This window comes from Urtica dioica, chromosome 11 (assembly GCF_054948205.1).
Source record: "Urtica dioica subsp. dioica isolate 48M chromosome 11, U.dioica_male_clone48M_v1_H2, whole genome shotgun sequence".
NCBI lineage: Eukaryota > Viridiplantae > Streptophyta > Magnoliopsida > Rosales > Urticaceae > Urtica > Urtica dioica.
In genome coordinates, this window is record NC_142766.1 from 14204134 (window position 1) to 14220745 (window position 16612).

General features: G+C 35.9%; 3 protein-coding genes across 3 annotated transcripts; 1 reads left to right on the plus strand and 2 right to left on the minus strand.

The window, feature by feature from the left end:
• Nucleotides 1-2463: 2463 nt before the first annotated feature.
• APC11 (anaphase-promoting complex/cyclosome 11) lies at nucleotides 2464-3403 on the plus strand (the record flags this gene model as incomplete). Its single annotated transcript, XM_089601364.1, has 3 exons — nucleotides 2464-2501; nucleotides 2716-2834; nucleotides 3090-3403. Coding segments are annotated over 3 exons (273 nt in total), but the record flags the coding sequence as incomplete, so codon positions are not given.
• A 1519-nt stretch (nucleotides 3404-4922) lies between these two features.
• Nucleotides 4923-6303, minus strand: LOC149381473 (hydrophobic protein LTI6B-like). The gene is made up of 3 exons (XM_089630500.1): nucleotides 6071-6303; nucleotides 5834-5929; nucleotides 4923-5170 (listed from the first exon to the last, which is right to left on the minus strand). The coding sequence occupies exons 1-2, from the start codon at nucleotides 6158-6160 to the stop codon at nucleotides 5846-5848; spliced, it is 174 nt and encodes a 57-aa protein (XP_089486626.1). The 5' UTR covers nucleotides 6161-6303; the 3' UTR covers nucleotides 4923-5170; nucleotides 5834-5845.
• Nucleotides 6304-14659: 8356 nt separating this feature from the next.
• On the minus strand, nucleotides 14660-16409 carry LOC149381474 (hydrophobic protein RCI2B). The gene is made up of 3 exons (XM_089600887.1): nucleotides 16184-16409; nucleotides 15972-16078; nucleotides 14660-14881 (listed from the first exon to the last, which is right to left on the minus strand). The coding sequence occupies exons 1-2, from the start codon at nucleotides 16262-16264 to the stop codon at nucleotides 15995-15997; spliced, it is 165 nt and encodes a 54-aa protein (XP_089457013.1). The 5' UTR covers nucleotides 16265-16409; the 3' UTR covers nucleotides 14660-14881; nucleotides 15972-15994.
• Nucleotides 16410-16612: the final 203 nt, after the last annotated feature.

A 16612-nucleotide genomic window follows, 5' to 3' on the forward strand; every position in this document is an offset into this window, starting at 1 on the left:
CTGTGCTATCTAAATAACACCTTTGTAACGCGCTAGGGTTTGCGAATTCCATTGGAGAAGGTAAATTTCACTCCTGCTTCGCGATTACTTCCCATTATAAATTTTTTTATTGATTTCTTTCCTTTTTCCGAGATAACCTATGTTATTCGCGTATCGTTCTGTATGACTTTCGATAATCCTGATTAGTTTTTTTACTGTTCAATCGAGTTTCGTAACGACGCTTTGCTTGCTGAAGCTTGAAGCCCTAATTCCTTCTTTTTTCGGTATTTTTGTTACTCTAATTTGTTTTGGTCGTTTTATATCACGAATTTCTTTCAGTAAATTGAAGAATCTGTATGACCTGTGTGTGATTTTAATAGCAGAATTTGGATCCTAACATACAAGTTTTCAATTTTATTTCGGGTCATAGGCTCATAATCGTCTAATCTGTGTTTTGATTACAATGTTCGTTTGCATTTTGCAGGATTAGAATACAACAATTGCAAAGTTTCAGTTGGAACTTGTTTATTTGGACCCCTAGGCCTTACATCGGTCATTGAAGTATCTGGTAATTCTGATTCCAAATGTGTAGTCCATGTTCCGTGCATTTGAAAATCACGAGTTTGTGGTTATTTTCATATCTGTAATATGCTGTTTGGTTGATTTCTAGTTAGGACTCAGGAGTATCTTTTCGCCTAACGTATTACTTGATGTGTTCTTTCCTTGTGAAGCCAAACAGAGTTTATTAAGTGTTTTCTGTTTTAGTTGTCAATTGAATAAGAATCTTTGAAATTTCAATACCATAAGGTTACCCTTCTGGTTAATAAAACATATACTGTGACATTTCCATTTATTTTTTTATTGTCTCGTGCTGAATATTCTCCTTTTGTTAGGATTAGTACAAATATAATCCACCAAACTACTGATTAGAGAATTTTATGCGCTGCAAAACAAATCGGTGACGCATTTCTCGTCTGAGAATTTTGTTTATAGCAAGCTAAATATTGCGTAGTTTTATTTGTATTACGTTACTTTTGGATAATAACAGCTGTTAATTTAACATGAAGAACATGCTGTTCATGAAATAGTGTGATTACACACTTGCATATATGATATTTTTAGCTTCTGATAGGGCTATTCTTCGATGGTTGCAATCGGACTAAACTAGAACCTAAAGGAAGGAATCTCCACGAAACGAATTCTGCTTGAGTTAAGGTAAACACTCCTCGTTTCTTTTACTCTTCCTCTTCTCTGTTCGTAAATCCATTTGTAGAGTGTTAGGGTTTTGATTTGATTGATGGAATTGAATTGGTGAATCCAAATTTGATCTTGGATGAATTGGGGATGTTCTCGGATTAGGGTTTTTTTTTTTTTTTTTTTTGTATTGAGAATCTTCAATGATGAATTCGTATTGGATTTCGTGTTTAGGAATTTTGATTCCTTTCGATTTTAATTCGAATTGTTAATATCTATAAACACAAGTACATTTCAATTTCAGTAAGTATGGAGTGTAGTGGATTTAGCAATGCGACTTGGAATTTTTAAAATTATTTGTGCATATGTAGCTCAACAAATAGTTTGGAATTGCATGGTTCTCCTTATGGTGTTAATTACTTAAACCAGGTATCTGAAATTGTGTATTTGAAATCTTAATTTAGAGTTTCGCTTTTAAACACATCAATTTGATGTTCTTGTACTTAAAGGTGCTCAACTCTACAGTCTACGAATTCGAAGGTTCTGTTTTTTTTTTCCTGATCGCTAATTGTGGCTTTTCGATTGGTTTTCCTTATCATTTCGGGTATGATTATCATTTGTTCATTCAGATTCCTGATCTGGAGACCATTTCGTGGTTTTTGTGATCAGTTGAAATTGAAATACACCTTTTTCATTTGTATTATTGGTTCAACATATTTATGATTCTTTCTGACTAATGTTTTCTAACCTGACGTCTTTTGCCTGCCAGTCGCTTGACTATTTGTCTGACTGAGAATTTTGGTTTTTTTTTTTTTTTTTTTTTCGTTCTATTGTGAATCATTGCATGTAAATAAAATGCTGTTGCTCTGAACGGTGTTTTCTCTGTGTTTGCAGAAGAACAGAATGAAAGTCAAGCTATTGCGTATCCTTATTTTGTAACGTAAATCAGATTAGTACCGTTTTCAAAAATGTAAAATTGATACAATTCTAATGCTTCACTGCAACGGTACTGATTAAGCCATCAAATTTACAAATTATGTTGTTTCTGCATTGCTTAGTGAAGATAAATGATTCTATTCATGCCATTTTAGTTCTAAAAATATGCCTCTTTATTATCCTATGAACCAAGCTGTTTATTCTCACTTGGAAACAAAAGAAAGAAGAAAACTGCTTTTCTCTTCTGTCTCCCCAAAGATTCGGACTTTTCTTTTATAGCTGATAGCTTGATTTTAGTTTCCAAATCAACATATAAACAAAAAGCATGGGTTTCAAATTTGATTTTCCCTTGACTCGGTGCTCTTCAAAAACTTCCCGTGGGATCAAACAGAGTACGCCTCTTGTTCTTTTTTGTTTTATGTATATATATATATATATATATATATGTATGTATATATATATATATGTATATATATATACATATATATATATATACATACATATATATATATATATATATACATACATATATATATATATATATATATATATATATATATTCTTCGATTAAGGTATGCTCGAGGACTGAATAATCTTGGCTAATAGATGGCACGCGGTGGCTTCATGGACATGGGACGGCTCGGACGAAACATGTGGAATCTGTAGAATGGCATTTGACGGCTGTTGTCCCGATTGCAAACTCCCCGGAGATGATTGCCCTTTAAGTAAGTCACCATTATTGTCCATACTATACTATTCACTTAATAACACTAAGCCAATGCCCAAGGTCTTCCATTTGCAAAACTTGGCATTCTTGTTGACTTCTTTGATCTCGTTTTTGATCGGCCAACTAGTTGATGCAAAGATAACTCATTTAGTTTCAAAAGCAATATAAGGAAAAAAACGTAATGGTGACCAAAATTCAATGTTGCTCAGTTATCTGAATTTCTGAAAACATGAAACGGGGCGTGTCTTTGCAGTATGGGGTGTTTGTAACCATGCGTTCCATCTTCATTGCATACTAAAGTGGGTGAATTCGCAAACCTCTCAGGCCCTTTGTCCCATGTGCCGTAGGGAATGGCAATTCAAAGGCTGAGGTATCATTATCAGACATGTTTTTATTGCTCTATTATCTGTTTCATTTGTCTGCTTTTTTTTTTTCCTTCTCCATTATTAGTTCAATGGATAAGATGGATGACTTTGCGTCACTTCTGTGTCTTTCGATATCTTTTGTGTTGATTGTTATTACACTAGTTAAGGGGGTACTTTGTCAGTATTTGTTATTTTCTCTTCATTTTTTTCTTTAACTAAATGCAATTCATCAAAAAAATGCTCAGATTAACCGAAATTAGGTCAGAAAATAACCACTAGGATATCGTGCATGGTCTAACCTACTTGGGAGGTTCCAATGTAAACATTAAGGGAAACTCCTATATAAGAACGAGCTCACAATTATCCTAGCTAGTTAATAACCCGAGATATATCATCCTTCACACACCTTGGCAACCATGGTTTCAGCTTGAAAAAACCGAAGCAATCATCTCGATTTAAATTCTTAGTAATCATGAATAAGTTGGTGTTCTCCGATCAGCAAAGTAGCAACGGTCCGCGTTGTCTTAAACTTCTATTCTTATGAATAGAAGATTATTTCTTGTTTATAGTTGATTTTTTTTTTCATTATTTGTTTATTCTTTTCATTTTGAATTGGACATTTCACCTAAATTTTGTATTTTTGAAAGCTCAATGAATGTTCATTGCTGTCACATGCCCCATATGCTAAACAGTAAACACCTTATTCTGCGCCATACAGTACAATGAATTTAATTATTTTTTCTATATTGTATATGTAACGTTAGAAAGAGAGACAATGATGTTTTTCTTTTTCTTTTTCTTCTAGTTTGTTGTATGGTCACACACGGAAGGCCAGTTGGGCCACAATATGACTAGCAAAGCAATGAATATTGATACGTTTTGGATTTTACAATAATATCATGTAATGTATTTATATCGCCTATGTTTAACCATATCAAACGACTGGAATTTTACCATCTATTCTTCCATCCGTTTTTGTTTTTTTTTAGATCATAATGCTCAATGTAGCCAGAGTGTGATCGTGAAACATAATTGTTATGAACTATTTTTCCTTTATAGGATCCATTATAAGTGATGTTTTCAATCATCACAAGAGATTGCAATAACATGTTTGGCCTAATGAAGAGTGTCACTCGAGGTCAATTAGTAAATATTATAAGTTTACAACAAGGAGCATTAATTAATAGGCCATGGCAAAGGGTATTTTGGTCTTATACGGGGTTATTGAAAGTGCGAATAGTCCAAAAGCAACAAACTATCATTGCACAAAACAACGTGATTCTTGCGGGTGTGAGGGTGGGACAGTCCCCACTTTTTTCCTCTGTAATCTTAATAAATATCACTGAAAAGATCAATCAAATATTATATATCACACACTACATTATTACATAATAAAAAAAACCTACTAGTAAATTTTGATTTCACTAAGATCAGTCAAGTATATAATATACATCTTTTATCCTCTCCATATCACATTTTTCTCTATCGATATGTTTGATTCGTATAATGGCGTATAGAAACTTATTCAATAAGAAGTTTTAGAAGCAAAGCCACAGATAATTCATAGTTTAATGTCAGATTCAAGTTCAACCAAGTCCTTTCTGTATAAACTATAAAGCAATGATAATCGTCAATTCATTCAGAGACAACTTTGAAGATGATATCTGTAACAGCAAATTTTTTAAAAAAAATAATAATAACTACTTAGAATTAGAAGAGACTTTTGTTAATAATCGCCAGTCACTGAATTTGGTCCATTGCAATAATACGAAGTTACGAACAACGAATAAAGATAAAGCAACAAATTAAAATGCAATAATCAATTGCTGACACTAATAAACACATAATAAAGATCAGCCGTTCATGTGGCTACAATACTAAAAGCAGATTTGTTGTACCAAACGGTCACAGAAACAGATCCATGGAATAACAATGACGTCATTAAAAGTCTTGAAAATATCTGTTTCACCTGCCAGTAAAATAATTCACCTTTGTCAATGAAAGAATAATCAAAACAAGAAGTAGTAAAATTGAATCACTTTAAGCAGAAAAGCTAACGTAAGGAAAGCCTATCAATTGCGTGCGTAGCTGGTTTTAGAAAGAAAAAAAAAATGAAACTGCTCGTATTTTCAAAACAGACTTTTGTGTGCTGTATATTTTGCTCATAACATTACAAAAATAAGGCAATTCTATCCAAAACCTCTAGTTCTTGATATATGACTTCTCGTTTTCATAGCTGAGTGAACGCAAACAATGACAAAAAAAATAATAATAAAAAATAAAATAAAATAAAATAAAGAAGAATCGTTTTTGCGTAATAAACTTAAAGAACTCTAATCAGGCATTAAAAAAAAACTCCATGAAATATATACACAATAATAAATATACAGGTTTTCGACTTGCGCTTTGTACATCAATATAATACTAATATATTGATTCATCCCCAAAAAACCCAGTATGCGTTGCTATAGGTTTTGACAAATAAACTAAGGCTTAAGCAATTATCTTGTGGAAAAAAAAAATGATACATGTTTTATCGCTGGATATAAATTTTTTTTTCAGAAAATCAAAAACCATAAAAAGAAAATCTAATTAATTACGAATACCTATAGATGCATATATAATTACTTACAAATTAAGACGGTCACTTGGTGATGGCATAGACGGCATAGATAATACCAGGGAGGTATCCAAACAGAGTCAGCAACAGGCAAATCCAGAACTCAATCTGATATTTATACATTTATACATGAATTTAATAAAAATTAGCGAAGTCAATAATATATATATATATATATATATAGAGAGAGAGAGAGAGAGAGAGAGAGAGAGAGAGAGAGAAAGAGAGAGAGAGAGAGAGTGGATTTACATTGCAGCCAAACTTGAGAAAGACACCAAGCGGAGGCAAGATGATAGCCAAGATAATGTCAATGCAGTTCAATGTTCCCTCGCTCGCCATCTTTGATTTATTTTTCTTTTTTGCTTTCTTGATCGGACTTTTTACTTTCTCTCCAAGAGAATAACTGCAAATGACTTGCTACAGATATATAGAAAGAAGAAGAAAAAAAACGTGTATTGGTGTTGCTTTGGTAGAGGCGGTGAGGGTGAGAGGAGATATATAGAGGTCGTGCTGTGCCAGGTGGCGGGCCCTGATTCTATACGGAAGGTCCTATATGTGGTCACCAAGGCTAAAGCCACTCTGTAATATCTTACTTACCTTTAAAATTAGGGTTTACATGCGAATCAAACAGCTCAATCTCATAATTATTCCACGTGGTCGACTTCTATGTTCATGTTAGATTACTTCACTTTTTTTTTATTCCCTTTGTGAGCGAACATGGATAAATTTGGTTCGATTTAGACTACGTTTTAATAATATATATATATATATATATATATATATATATATTTTTTGGTTTTCTAATTTTTTACTAATAATTGGTAAATAATCAAACTGTATTTGAAAATTTGGTTATCTAATTCTTCAACAACATAAAAAAAAAGCTTAAAAGGTTCGAAAACAAATTACTCAAATCAAGATTTTAAACCGGTTATTAAAAAAATATTGGTTTATACAGTAACGGGTTTATGGAACTAGTATTCACAAAATAATAGATTTAAACAACAGTCGAGTAACTTAAAAAAAACTATTATTTGAATTTAGTTCCTCAAATAATTGATTATCCAACTCTTTAAAACTCAGTTATCCAATTCTTTACAAATGATTTTTAAGAGGTTTTATAAAATAAATGTGTTATTATCTAGTAGTCCAAATCGATGTTCATAAAAACCGATTCAATAAATGATAACCAAATTTCGGGAATTTGAAACTGGATACTAATCTAGTCTTATTAATTTGACCGACTAATTAAACTAGATTCACAATTTGTTGATCTATTACCAAGTTTTAGTTTTGGATCAATTCAATCATCAGTTACGATACTAATCTTTGGAAGGAGAGTTTACCAGGTCTATGTTATGGAACAAGATTAGAAGTCGGTGTTTTCAGGTCAGTAAAGCATGCAATAGTTCTTGTGGTCGTAAAATAAGAGCACGTTGACAGTTGGACTCAGTTTTTATTAATAGAATGCTTAGCGCTGATGATACTTTATCTTTTATTATTATTATTTCTTTTATGCTGGACATTTTATCGAACTTTTTTAAATTTTGTAAAGTCATCTAGTGTTTAATATTGGTGCCACATGCCACATACGTGGATCACCTTATTCTGCGCCACACAAATTCAAATTTTTTAATGTTTTCTTGTAGACGTTAGAGAGATCTTTGTATTTATCCACGGAAGGCCAATTGGGCCACCGTATGACTTGCAAAGCGATGATACTGACTTTTGTGATGTCATGTGATTGCATTGAAAATGAAAGTATTTTAAATTGATTTACATATTTTAAAAATTAATATTATATAATTGAGATTGCTCTCACTCAAATTAAAGTAGCGATTGATTTAATATTTTTATTAATTTTTTATGATGAAAAATAAAAGTCATTACTATACACATAAACATAAAAAATGATGCGATAATATGCCATAATCATTACTATACACATAAACATAAAAAATAAAAGTGCCAAAAATGACTACAATATGCCATAATCATTACTATACACATAAACATAAAAAATGATGCGACAATTACACATAAACAATAAAGTAACTTTGGTTGCTTGCATTGGAGATGCTCTAATGTGATATTGCAAACAAAGTATTATAATACATTTATATATTATATATATATACATATTATATATATATATATATACATATATATATATATATCACAAATTAAAATGTTGAGATCTCCATGAAAAGTTCAAACTAACAAACTATATGTACCACTCATTAGATGTATCAAAAGTATTATGAAAACTGTTCAAAATTCAAAATTTCAGCAAATTATAATCAATATTACAATAATTATGTAGCATTATTACTATTATTTTTAAATGAAAATTATATTGTAAGGATTATTGGTTGATGGTATTTTGGAAATTTCAGGCTTATCTGTTAGCCCTAATGTGTTTCCTATAAATACCCTAAGCGCCGATGTTCTTTGTAGTTACCCTAAGAGAATTGTAAATACGTTTTCTTCCAATTTGAGTTTTAGTGAGAATCTGCAGCGGCAAAGTGGACATAGATTTCGATTATAAATATGTGTGGGTGCTAATTTTGTTCTTTGCGATTTCGTTTTTTTTTTTTTTTTTAGGTAGGATTTGTGTGTCGATTCCTAACAATCATTATTATAATCATTGATGCTGATTTATGTTACGGATTTATGTTACCGTGTCATCGAACATTAAGAATTTTATTAGATTGTATTAATTCATGTTTTTAAATTTCTAAATGTTGCAAGCTTGTTGTTGCCCTCTAAATTTGTGCATACCTAGTAACTCATGATATGTCGAGAATAGGGTAAACCCTCATACAACCGAGTAAAATAGGGTCGATGGTCATTAATTAGAGGAACATACCGCTTATAAGATAAAAGTTATATCAAGCCTCCCGAGCATTCTTTCGAAAAGAAGATAAGCTAGCATATCAAAGAATAGTCAAATTAATAAAATGTGACCCAATTATATAAACAAGTAGTAGTAACCATCCGAGCACACAAGCTCACTAATTTCTTACCAAGAACCCACTTTGTGTGCAATTATACTAACAAAAATGGTTCAGAAGGGTTACAAGGACAATTATCAAATAACTATCAAGTCATCATGAGTATGCCTTTTCAAAATATAATCAAGAGTGTGATCATTACATGACCGCAAAATAGTTTACCAATATAAATAGTAAATGAAGCAACTATTTTAGGGGACCCACACAAACACTTCAAGAAACATCTAATTTGTCTTTTGCATCTCACACATTACCTGTCTCTTTTATTATATATATACTTATGTGATTAGGAAAAAGTTTTGCTTAGAAACTCTAAATGCTCGTCGCCTATTGTGTTTTTGAACCTTACTTTTCTTCGTAGACCAATTGTAGTAATATTTTTATTTCTCAACCGATGGTATAATACCATAACAAGAGATTCAAAGGGTCTAATTCTATACGCTCCCACTCTCTCTAGGTGAGCCCTCCACACTGTGGACCCTCTTTCTCATTACCTTACCGGAGTGAAGAATGGAGACAGAATTCTCAAAAGAAGACGATGTAGACTCGTTGGTGGACCTCACTGAGGATCTCAACGTGGACGACGATGAATGGGAAGACGCCTTCGGTGAAGAGGGTGAAAGTTCCGGGGGAAAGCATAGGCACGCGGTGCTACTCGGGAAAGCCACAATTCCAAAGGTTGGTTCCCTGAAACTCCTCAACTCCATCATGCAGAGAATGTGGTGGGATGTGAAGAGCTGGAAGGTAAAGCTTCTTGCTCGAGAACAGGGCGCATTCTTCATCGGGTTCGAGTTCAACACAGTGGAAGAGTGCAACCGGGTGCTCGAAAGGGCCCGTGGATAATCAATGGGGGGATGCTCCTCCTGAAGCCTTGGCCAGAGTCGAGGTTTGGAAGGGCTGCAAGTTCGACTCGGTGGAGATCTGGATCCAAATGTATGGGATCCCCCTACAAGCAAGAACGGAGAAAAACTTATCTCGCTTGGCCGGCGCGAGTGGAGAGATTTTGGAACTTAAATGGGATGGATCATTCTGTTCCATTCTCAAAGAATTCTTCCGATGCAAAGTCTCGGTCAATATAAATGCCCCTATATTCCCAGGTTGCTACATCACTATGGCAGGGAAACAACACTGGGTGGCTTTCAAGTATGAAAAATTACCAGGGATATGCTATGGCTGTGGAAAACTGGGCCATGACCAGAGGGCGTGCAAATAGACGGTTGTGACGATCACCGACGCGAGCGGGAAAACTAGGCGGGCCCTGGGCCCTTGGATAAGGGCAGAATCCCGAGCTTTCCCCTGCTTTGATGGGACAGCAGACATGAACCCCTCTCGAGAAACCCCCTTCTCACCAAACCCCAAACCTACTATGCCACATCAGACAGCAAACGAGTATCCTCCGGACCCTGACCTTAGCGAGGAAGGCAAAATTCCTGGGACTTTATCCAGGCAAGTACCTATGTCAGAAAAGCAACCAAACTTTCCCGCCTCTCCCATCCCCTCACGTGAGGCTAAACAGACCTCCCAAAGTCAAACATATACCTCAACTGGTGCACGTGACAAGATGATAGCAAGGCCATCTCATCATGGGCCTGTAAAACCAATTAAAAGCCCAAAACCTCACCAGGCTGCCCAAAAGAGCAAACAACGATTCAACCCAAGGAAAAAAGAGGAAAACGAACCCAGAGGGTAGAGAGAAGACGGATTATGGGTACGCCGGGGAGAACGAGATTAACCCGGGAGTGGCCAACGACGGGTCTATGGACTGTGAAGCTGATGGCAGTGGGTGGAAAGTGGGAGCGGGAAGGGACGACAACTTTACGACGGAGATCATCTCCCTGGGATCGGCGGGTTCTTGTAGGTCGAGCCAGCCCCGCCGGGAGCAATGAAACTCCTGGCCTGGAACGCCCAGGGTCTGGGCAACCCTGGTGCGTTCAAGGATCTATGTCGCCTTGTGAAAGAAACTCAACCTGATGTTCTCTTTGTCTCGGAATCTCGGCTCCGCTCTTATCAATGTACTAATTGGAAACACACCCTCGGCTTTGGGGCCTTTTTGTTGTAAATTGTATTGGTCGAAAAGGAGGACTGCTTTTATTTTGGAATAAAGCTACTAATGTATGTGTTAAATCCTACTCTACTGGTCATATCGACTCTCTTTTAACAGTTCATGGTGTCTCGTGCCGATTTACATGATTTTATGGTAATCCTCGGCCAGAAAAAAGAAGATTTTCGTGGGAATTACTTCGACGGCTCGCATGGATGGACATGGGGATAATCCCCTGGGTTGTGGGATGAGACTGGAATGAAGTTCTGCTGGATGAGGAAAAGGAGAGATGTTCTCCTAAAAACCTCTCTGCTCTGGCGGACTTCAATCTCACCATGTCGGACTGCTTCTTGACGGATCTTGGATATGAGGGCCAGTGCTTCACGTGGTCCAACAAACAGCTCGCCCCCAAATTTATTCAGCAGCGTCTTGACAGATTTTGTGGTAACGAGGAGTGGCTCTCTACCTTCCCCGGCGCCAAGGTGCGGAATCTCTCCTACTGGCGCTCTAACCATTGACCAATTCTTCTCCAAGTTCACCATGAAGACCAAATAGCCGCCGGAGGCACGCGGCCTGCTACTCGATGGATCTTCTTTGAGGAAAAGTGGACACATGACAAGGAGTGTGACGACATCATCACTGCTAACATAAGGCTGGTGTCTGGCTCCTCTACGAACCAAATCGTTGAAGGTATCCGGGAAATAAATGTTGCCCTTAATCGATGGAGAAGGAAGAAGTTTGGGGATATCCCAAGGAAGATCAAAGACATTCAAACGGCGATTGATCGAGCGAGGGACGACGAGTCTCACAGCACCAACATCCTGCTGATCCGTTCCCTCTCCGCCAAGCTAGACAAGCTTCGCTCGGCGGAGGAGATACACTGGAAGCAGCGCTCCCGGGCTAATTGGCTCACATATGGTGATAAAAACACGAAGTTTTTCCACTCCCAGGCCAACAGTAGGAGACAGATCAATACTATTCAGTCGGTCATTGATATGGGGGGCACAAGATTGTCCTCCCTCCCGGATATCACCAATGCCTTCCTCGAGTTTTTTGGCAGCCTCTTCACCAGCTCTTCCCCAACTCCGGAAGTCAGCTACGACGACATTCCCGGCTGCCTCCCAAAGCTCGAGGCCTCATCGTTCTTATTGCTCGATGCCGACTTCTCTAAGGCAGAGATTGAGGAGGCTATCTTCTCTATGCATCCTACCAAGTCCCCGGGCCCGGACGGCATGCATGCGCTCTTCTTCCAGAAGTACTGGGACTACGTGGGAAGCGGTGTCACCGATGCGTGCCTGAAAGTTTTGAACGAAGGGGCCAGCGTAGCGAATTGGAATAAAACGCTCATCACTCTCATCCCTAAGGTCGAGAAAGCTGAAAACTTGAAGGACTTCCGCCCGCTTGCTCTGTGCAATGTTGTCTACAAAATTGTTTCTAAGGCTCTAGCTAACCGCCTAAAACCTTTTCTCTCGGAGGTCATTGATGAGAATCAGAGTGCCTTCGTGGCAGGGAGACAAATCAACGACAATATCCTGCTTGGTTTCGAATGCAATCATTGGCTCCGAGCTCGATGCAAAGGCAACCTTGGCTCCGAGCTCAAGCTTGACATGAGCAAGGCTTATGATCGTATTGAGTGGTCCACAACCTCATTTTTTACCCCTTGGTTGAGGAAGCCTGGACCAACTCCCCGTTCGAGACCCTACGAGACCAGCGCCAAGACCAGAACCTGTGGGACACGATCATGCACGCCACGAAACCACCAACCCTCGACAACCTGGGCCTGTTGGCCATCATGGCCTGGGAAATCTAGTCCTGCCGTAACAAACTTATCCATGAAGAAAGAAAACCTGACATGGCGGCGATCTTCAGCAAAGCGGTAAGTCTATCTGACGACTACGCGCTCTTCAACCTCTCCCCCCAGCGACACCTGGCCACCAGCCCTTAACTACTTGGTCACCGCCCGCCACCAAACGCTGGAAGCTCAACACCGACGCCTCGCTGAGCCCAGACTCCAACTTTGGCGGCATAAGAGGGTGCATTAGAGACGCTGATGGTGGCTTCTGCCTCGCCTATTGTAGCCACATCCACAATACCTCCTCGGTGCTCGCAGCGGAGTTAATAGCTATCCGAGAAGGCATCATCGTCGCCACCAAGTATGGCTTTACTTCCTGCGAGATTGAGACGGACTCCATGGCTGCTGTAAAGCTCCTACGTGACGGAGGAAAGAATGCTAAAGATGAGGGGTTGATTGCTGAAGATATCATTACCATCACTCTTCAATGTAATTTTTCTTTGGGAAAATATCAAGAGTATCCCTTGTGTTTAATCGAAATGCGAGATTTATCCCCTCTATTTCTAGAAATATCAGACATATCCCTCCAGTTTAATATAAATGACAAATACATCCCCTAAAAAATGTTATATTACAAATATCACCATTTTTCGTTTATTTTTTACAAAAAAATAATTTGAAATCCCCTAAATACCTTTAATGAAATAATTTTTTTTTCTATTCTATATACAAAAAAATTAAATTAAAAAAATTTCTTTATAAAAAGTTAAGGGTTTTTTTTTATAAAGAGAGATTTTGATTTTTTTTAATAAAATAGTAAATAAATATTTATTCTATTAAGGGTATTTTGAGGAGTTTAAATTATTTTTTTGTAAAAAATAAACGAAAATGGTGATATTTGTAATATAACATTTTTTTAGGGGATGTATTTGTCATTTATATTAAACTGAATGGATATGTCTGATATTTCTAAAAATAGAGGGGATAAATCTCGCATTTCGATTAAACACGAGGGGTATTCTAGATATTTTCCCTTTTTCTTTCCATTTTATCCGGCGAACCGGAAACTGTGTTGCCGATCGGCTTGGGTTCTAAATCCCAAGTTTCTTCTCTGTGGCTAAACGCCACCCCTCCCTGTATTATGGACTTTCTCAAGGCCGATTTGGTCCTTGCTCCTTGAGAGCTTTAATACAGACCTTTTCTAAAAAAAAAAAAAAAAAAAAGAGATTCAAAGGGTGAATTTTGAATCCAAATCCCAAAAGTGATACGAGCAATTTTCTGTCTTTCAATACTTGACAATGTGAGACACCCGAGTAAAATGTTTGGGCCAACGAAGAAAAGAGTAGAGAACATGAGAGCTGATAATAACCAGCATTAATCAATAAGCCATGGAAAAGGGGTAGTTTGGTCTCAGGCTCAGACCAATATATATAGAGGAGTCATAAATCAAACGAGCCAAAGCAACAAGAAGTCATCATTGATTCTTGTGGCCTTGTAGTTGTTGTGGGATTAGATTTTTTCAATAAAATTTTTTCGTTTTTTTCCTTGATCTCTCGCTAGCAAATAGTGATTAGATCAGCCAAATACGTACAAAGCCTCGTATTTTATTTTATTTCTTTTCCTTAAGATCCTCGTAAGGTATTTTGTTGCAGTATTAATTTACAATTAACACACTAAGGGGTTTTATTCTTTCTCTAGTGATCTCTACTCGATATGTTTGATTCGCATAACTGCGTAATATTCTTATTCTAAAGTTTTAAAAGAAAAGCCACAAAGAATTTATTATTAAGTCCTTGCTTTTGCTTCAGGAAAAGAGTGATAACCCATCAATGCATTAAGAGACAACTCAAAAGATAATTAATGTCACTTTAAATTATATAAGATGATTATTTACTTTTTTATTTCTTTTTTTTTATAAAAAAAGATATTTACTTAAATGAAAGATACTTTATGATCGACAATTCAAATCCACTGACTTTGGTCCATAACAATACAGACAACGAACCCTTATTGTTTTTGCGAATAAACTTAATACAATAAAACAAAATGAAAAAGATGAGTGGCTGAGACTGATATACACGAAATCAATATCAGCCGTCCACGTGGCTACAACACTTAAAGCAGTTTCGTTCCACAAAAAGGTCAAGAAACAAATCCATACAATAAAATAAACAATGACGTCAAACCAGTCTCTCTCCAAATATCTGCTTCACCTGCCAGAAAAATAATTTAACTTTGTCATGGAAATAGAATAGAAAATTCTGCAGAATAGTAACAATTATTTACTTAAATCAGAAATCTTATTGGCGCAATCCGGAAAAAAAGGATAAATTATAGGAAGCGTATCAATTACGTGTGCGCAGCTGGGTCCAGAAGTTAGATGACATGTCATTTCAACAATTCAGTCATCCATTGCATTCTCTAAGCATTGTGTGAATTAAATAAATTAGATGGCATTTTTGGCCCAAACTAAAGAAATCCAGGGGTTTCTTTATTTAATAAAATGCAAATAATTAATAACTGGCATTTTTTTTCTTCATGGAGAAACTGCTCATTGTATGCATATTGATATTAATAAATAAATAAGAGATATGGAAAATCGGTACTGATATATGCTTGATGTACGGACGGATTTTTCGAAAACAGTATTATGCATTTATATGAAAAATATATTTTTTGTTAAGATACAAAACTTAAAATGTATAATAATATATATTCATTGGAATAAGTTGCGTGACGAACCAAAACAATGTATTTGTGATTTAATCAAATAAGCATTTATTTTGATATCCTGGTCCACAAGCCAAATCCTATCCTTTTTTTTTTTTTAATTCTCTCATAGTCTTAAAGTACAAAGATTTAAATCTATTGTTTCTGGTATGCTCTATACTTTACAAAAAAACGTAGACCCATTGATAAACCCTTTATCATAGTAAGTTTTCGTTTTTCTATTAAAGTAATACTCCATATCATGTAGAATAAAGTTGCAAGAAAAAAAAAACTGAAGTAATTTATGCATAAACATAAAAAACTCAAGGCAGGGTTCGAAAAATAAATTGGTTCTTCATGGATTACATTTATATATATATATACACACTATTTTGGCTTGCTTTTGGTATATAAATATAATTATAACAAAATGAGCCATCCCATATATCTAGTATGACAAATAATTGAGCAGTAATTTTGTAAAAAAATTAGTTCAGATCAATTTTTGTAGCTGCCGAGAAACACACAATAACAAAAAAAAAATTGTAATTTAGAAAGGAAGAAAAAAAGATTGATGACATATAATTCACTTACAACTTAAGAGAGACGTTATATGATCACTTGGTGATGACATAGATGGCATAAATGATTCCAGGGAGGTACCCAAACAGAGTCAGCAACAGACAGATCCAGAACTCAAACTGATATACATATATATATACATGCAACAATCTCATCAACGACATGAAAACGGAAATATTAACGCAGTAAATAATTTGTATATGTATAGAGTAGAGAGAATTTACTTTGCAGCCAAACTTGAGGAAGACACCAAGCGGAGGCAAGATGATAGCCAAGATAATATCAACGCAAGTCGCTGTTCCCATCTTTGATTGCTTTTTCCTTATTTGCGTAAGAGAAAAATAAAATAAAACTTGTTATACGAAAGACAAATTATGTATAACGATTAACGTGTAATGTATTAACTCTTGCTTTTGCTTTGAGAGAAGCAGTGAGCGGTTTAGGTCATATATAGAGATCGTGGTGTGTGCCACGTGTCATAGTCTGATTGTACATGAAAGGCCCTATTATTATTATATACGCGTTTACTAAAGCTAAAGATCCACTCTGTATATTTTCTTGCCTTTTAATTTAGGGTTACATGAAGAATCAAATTAGCTTAGTCTTGTAAATGGGCCACGTGTGGTCGACATCTACGTAACATGTGATGAAAT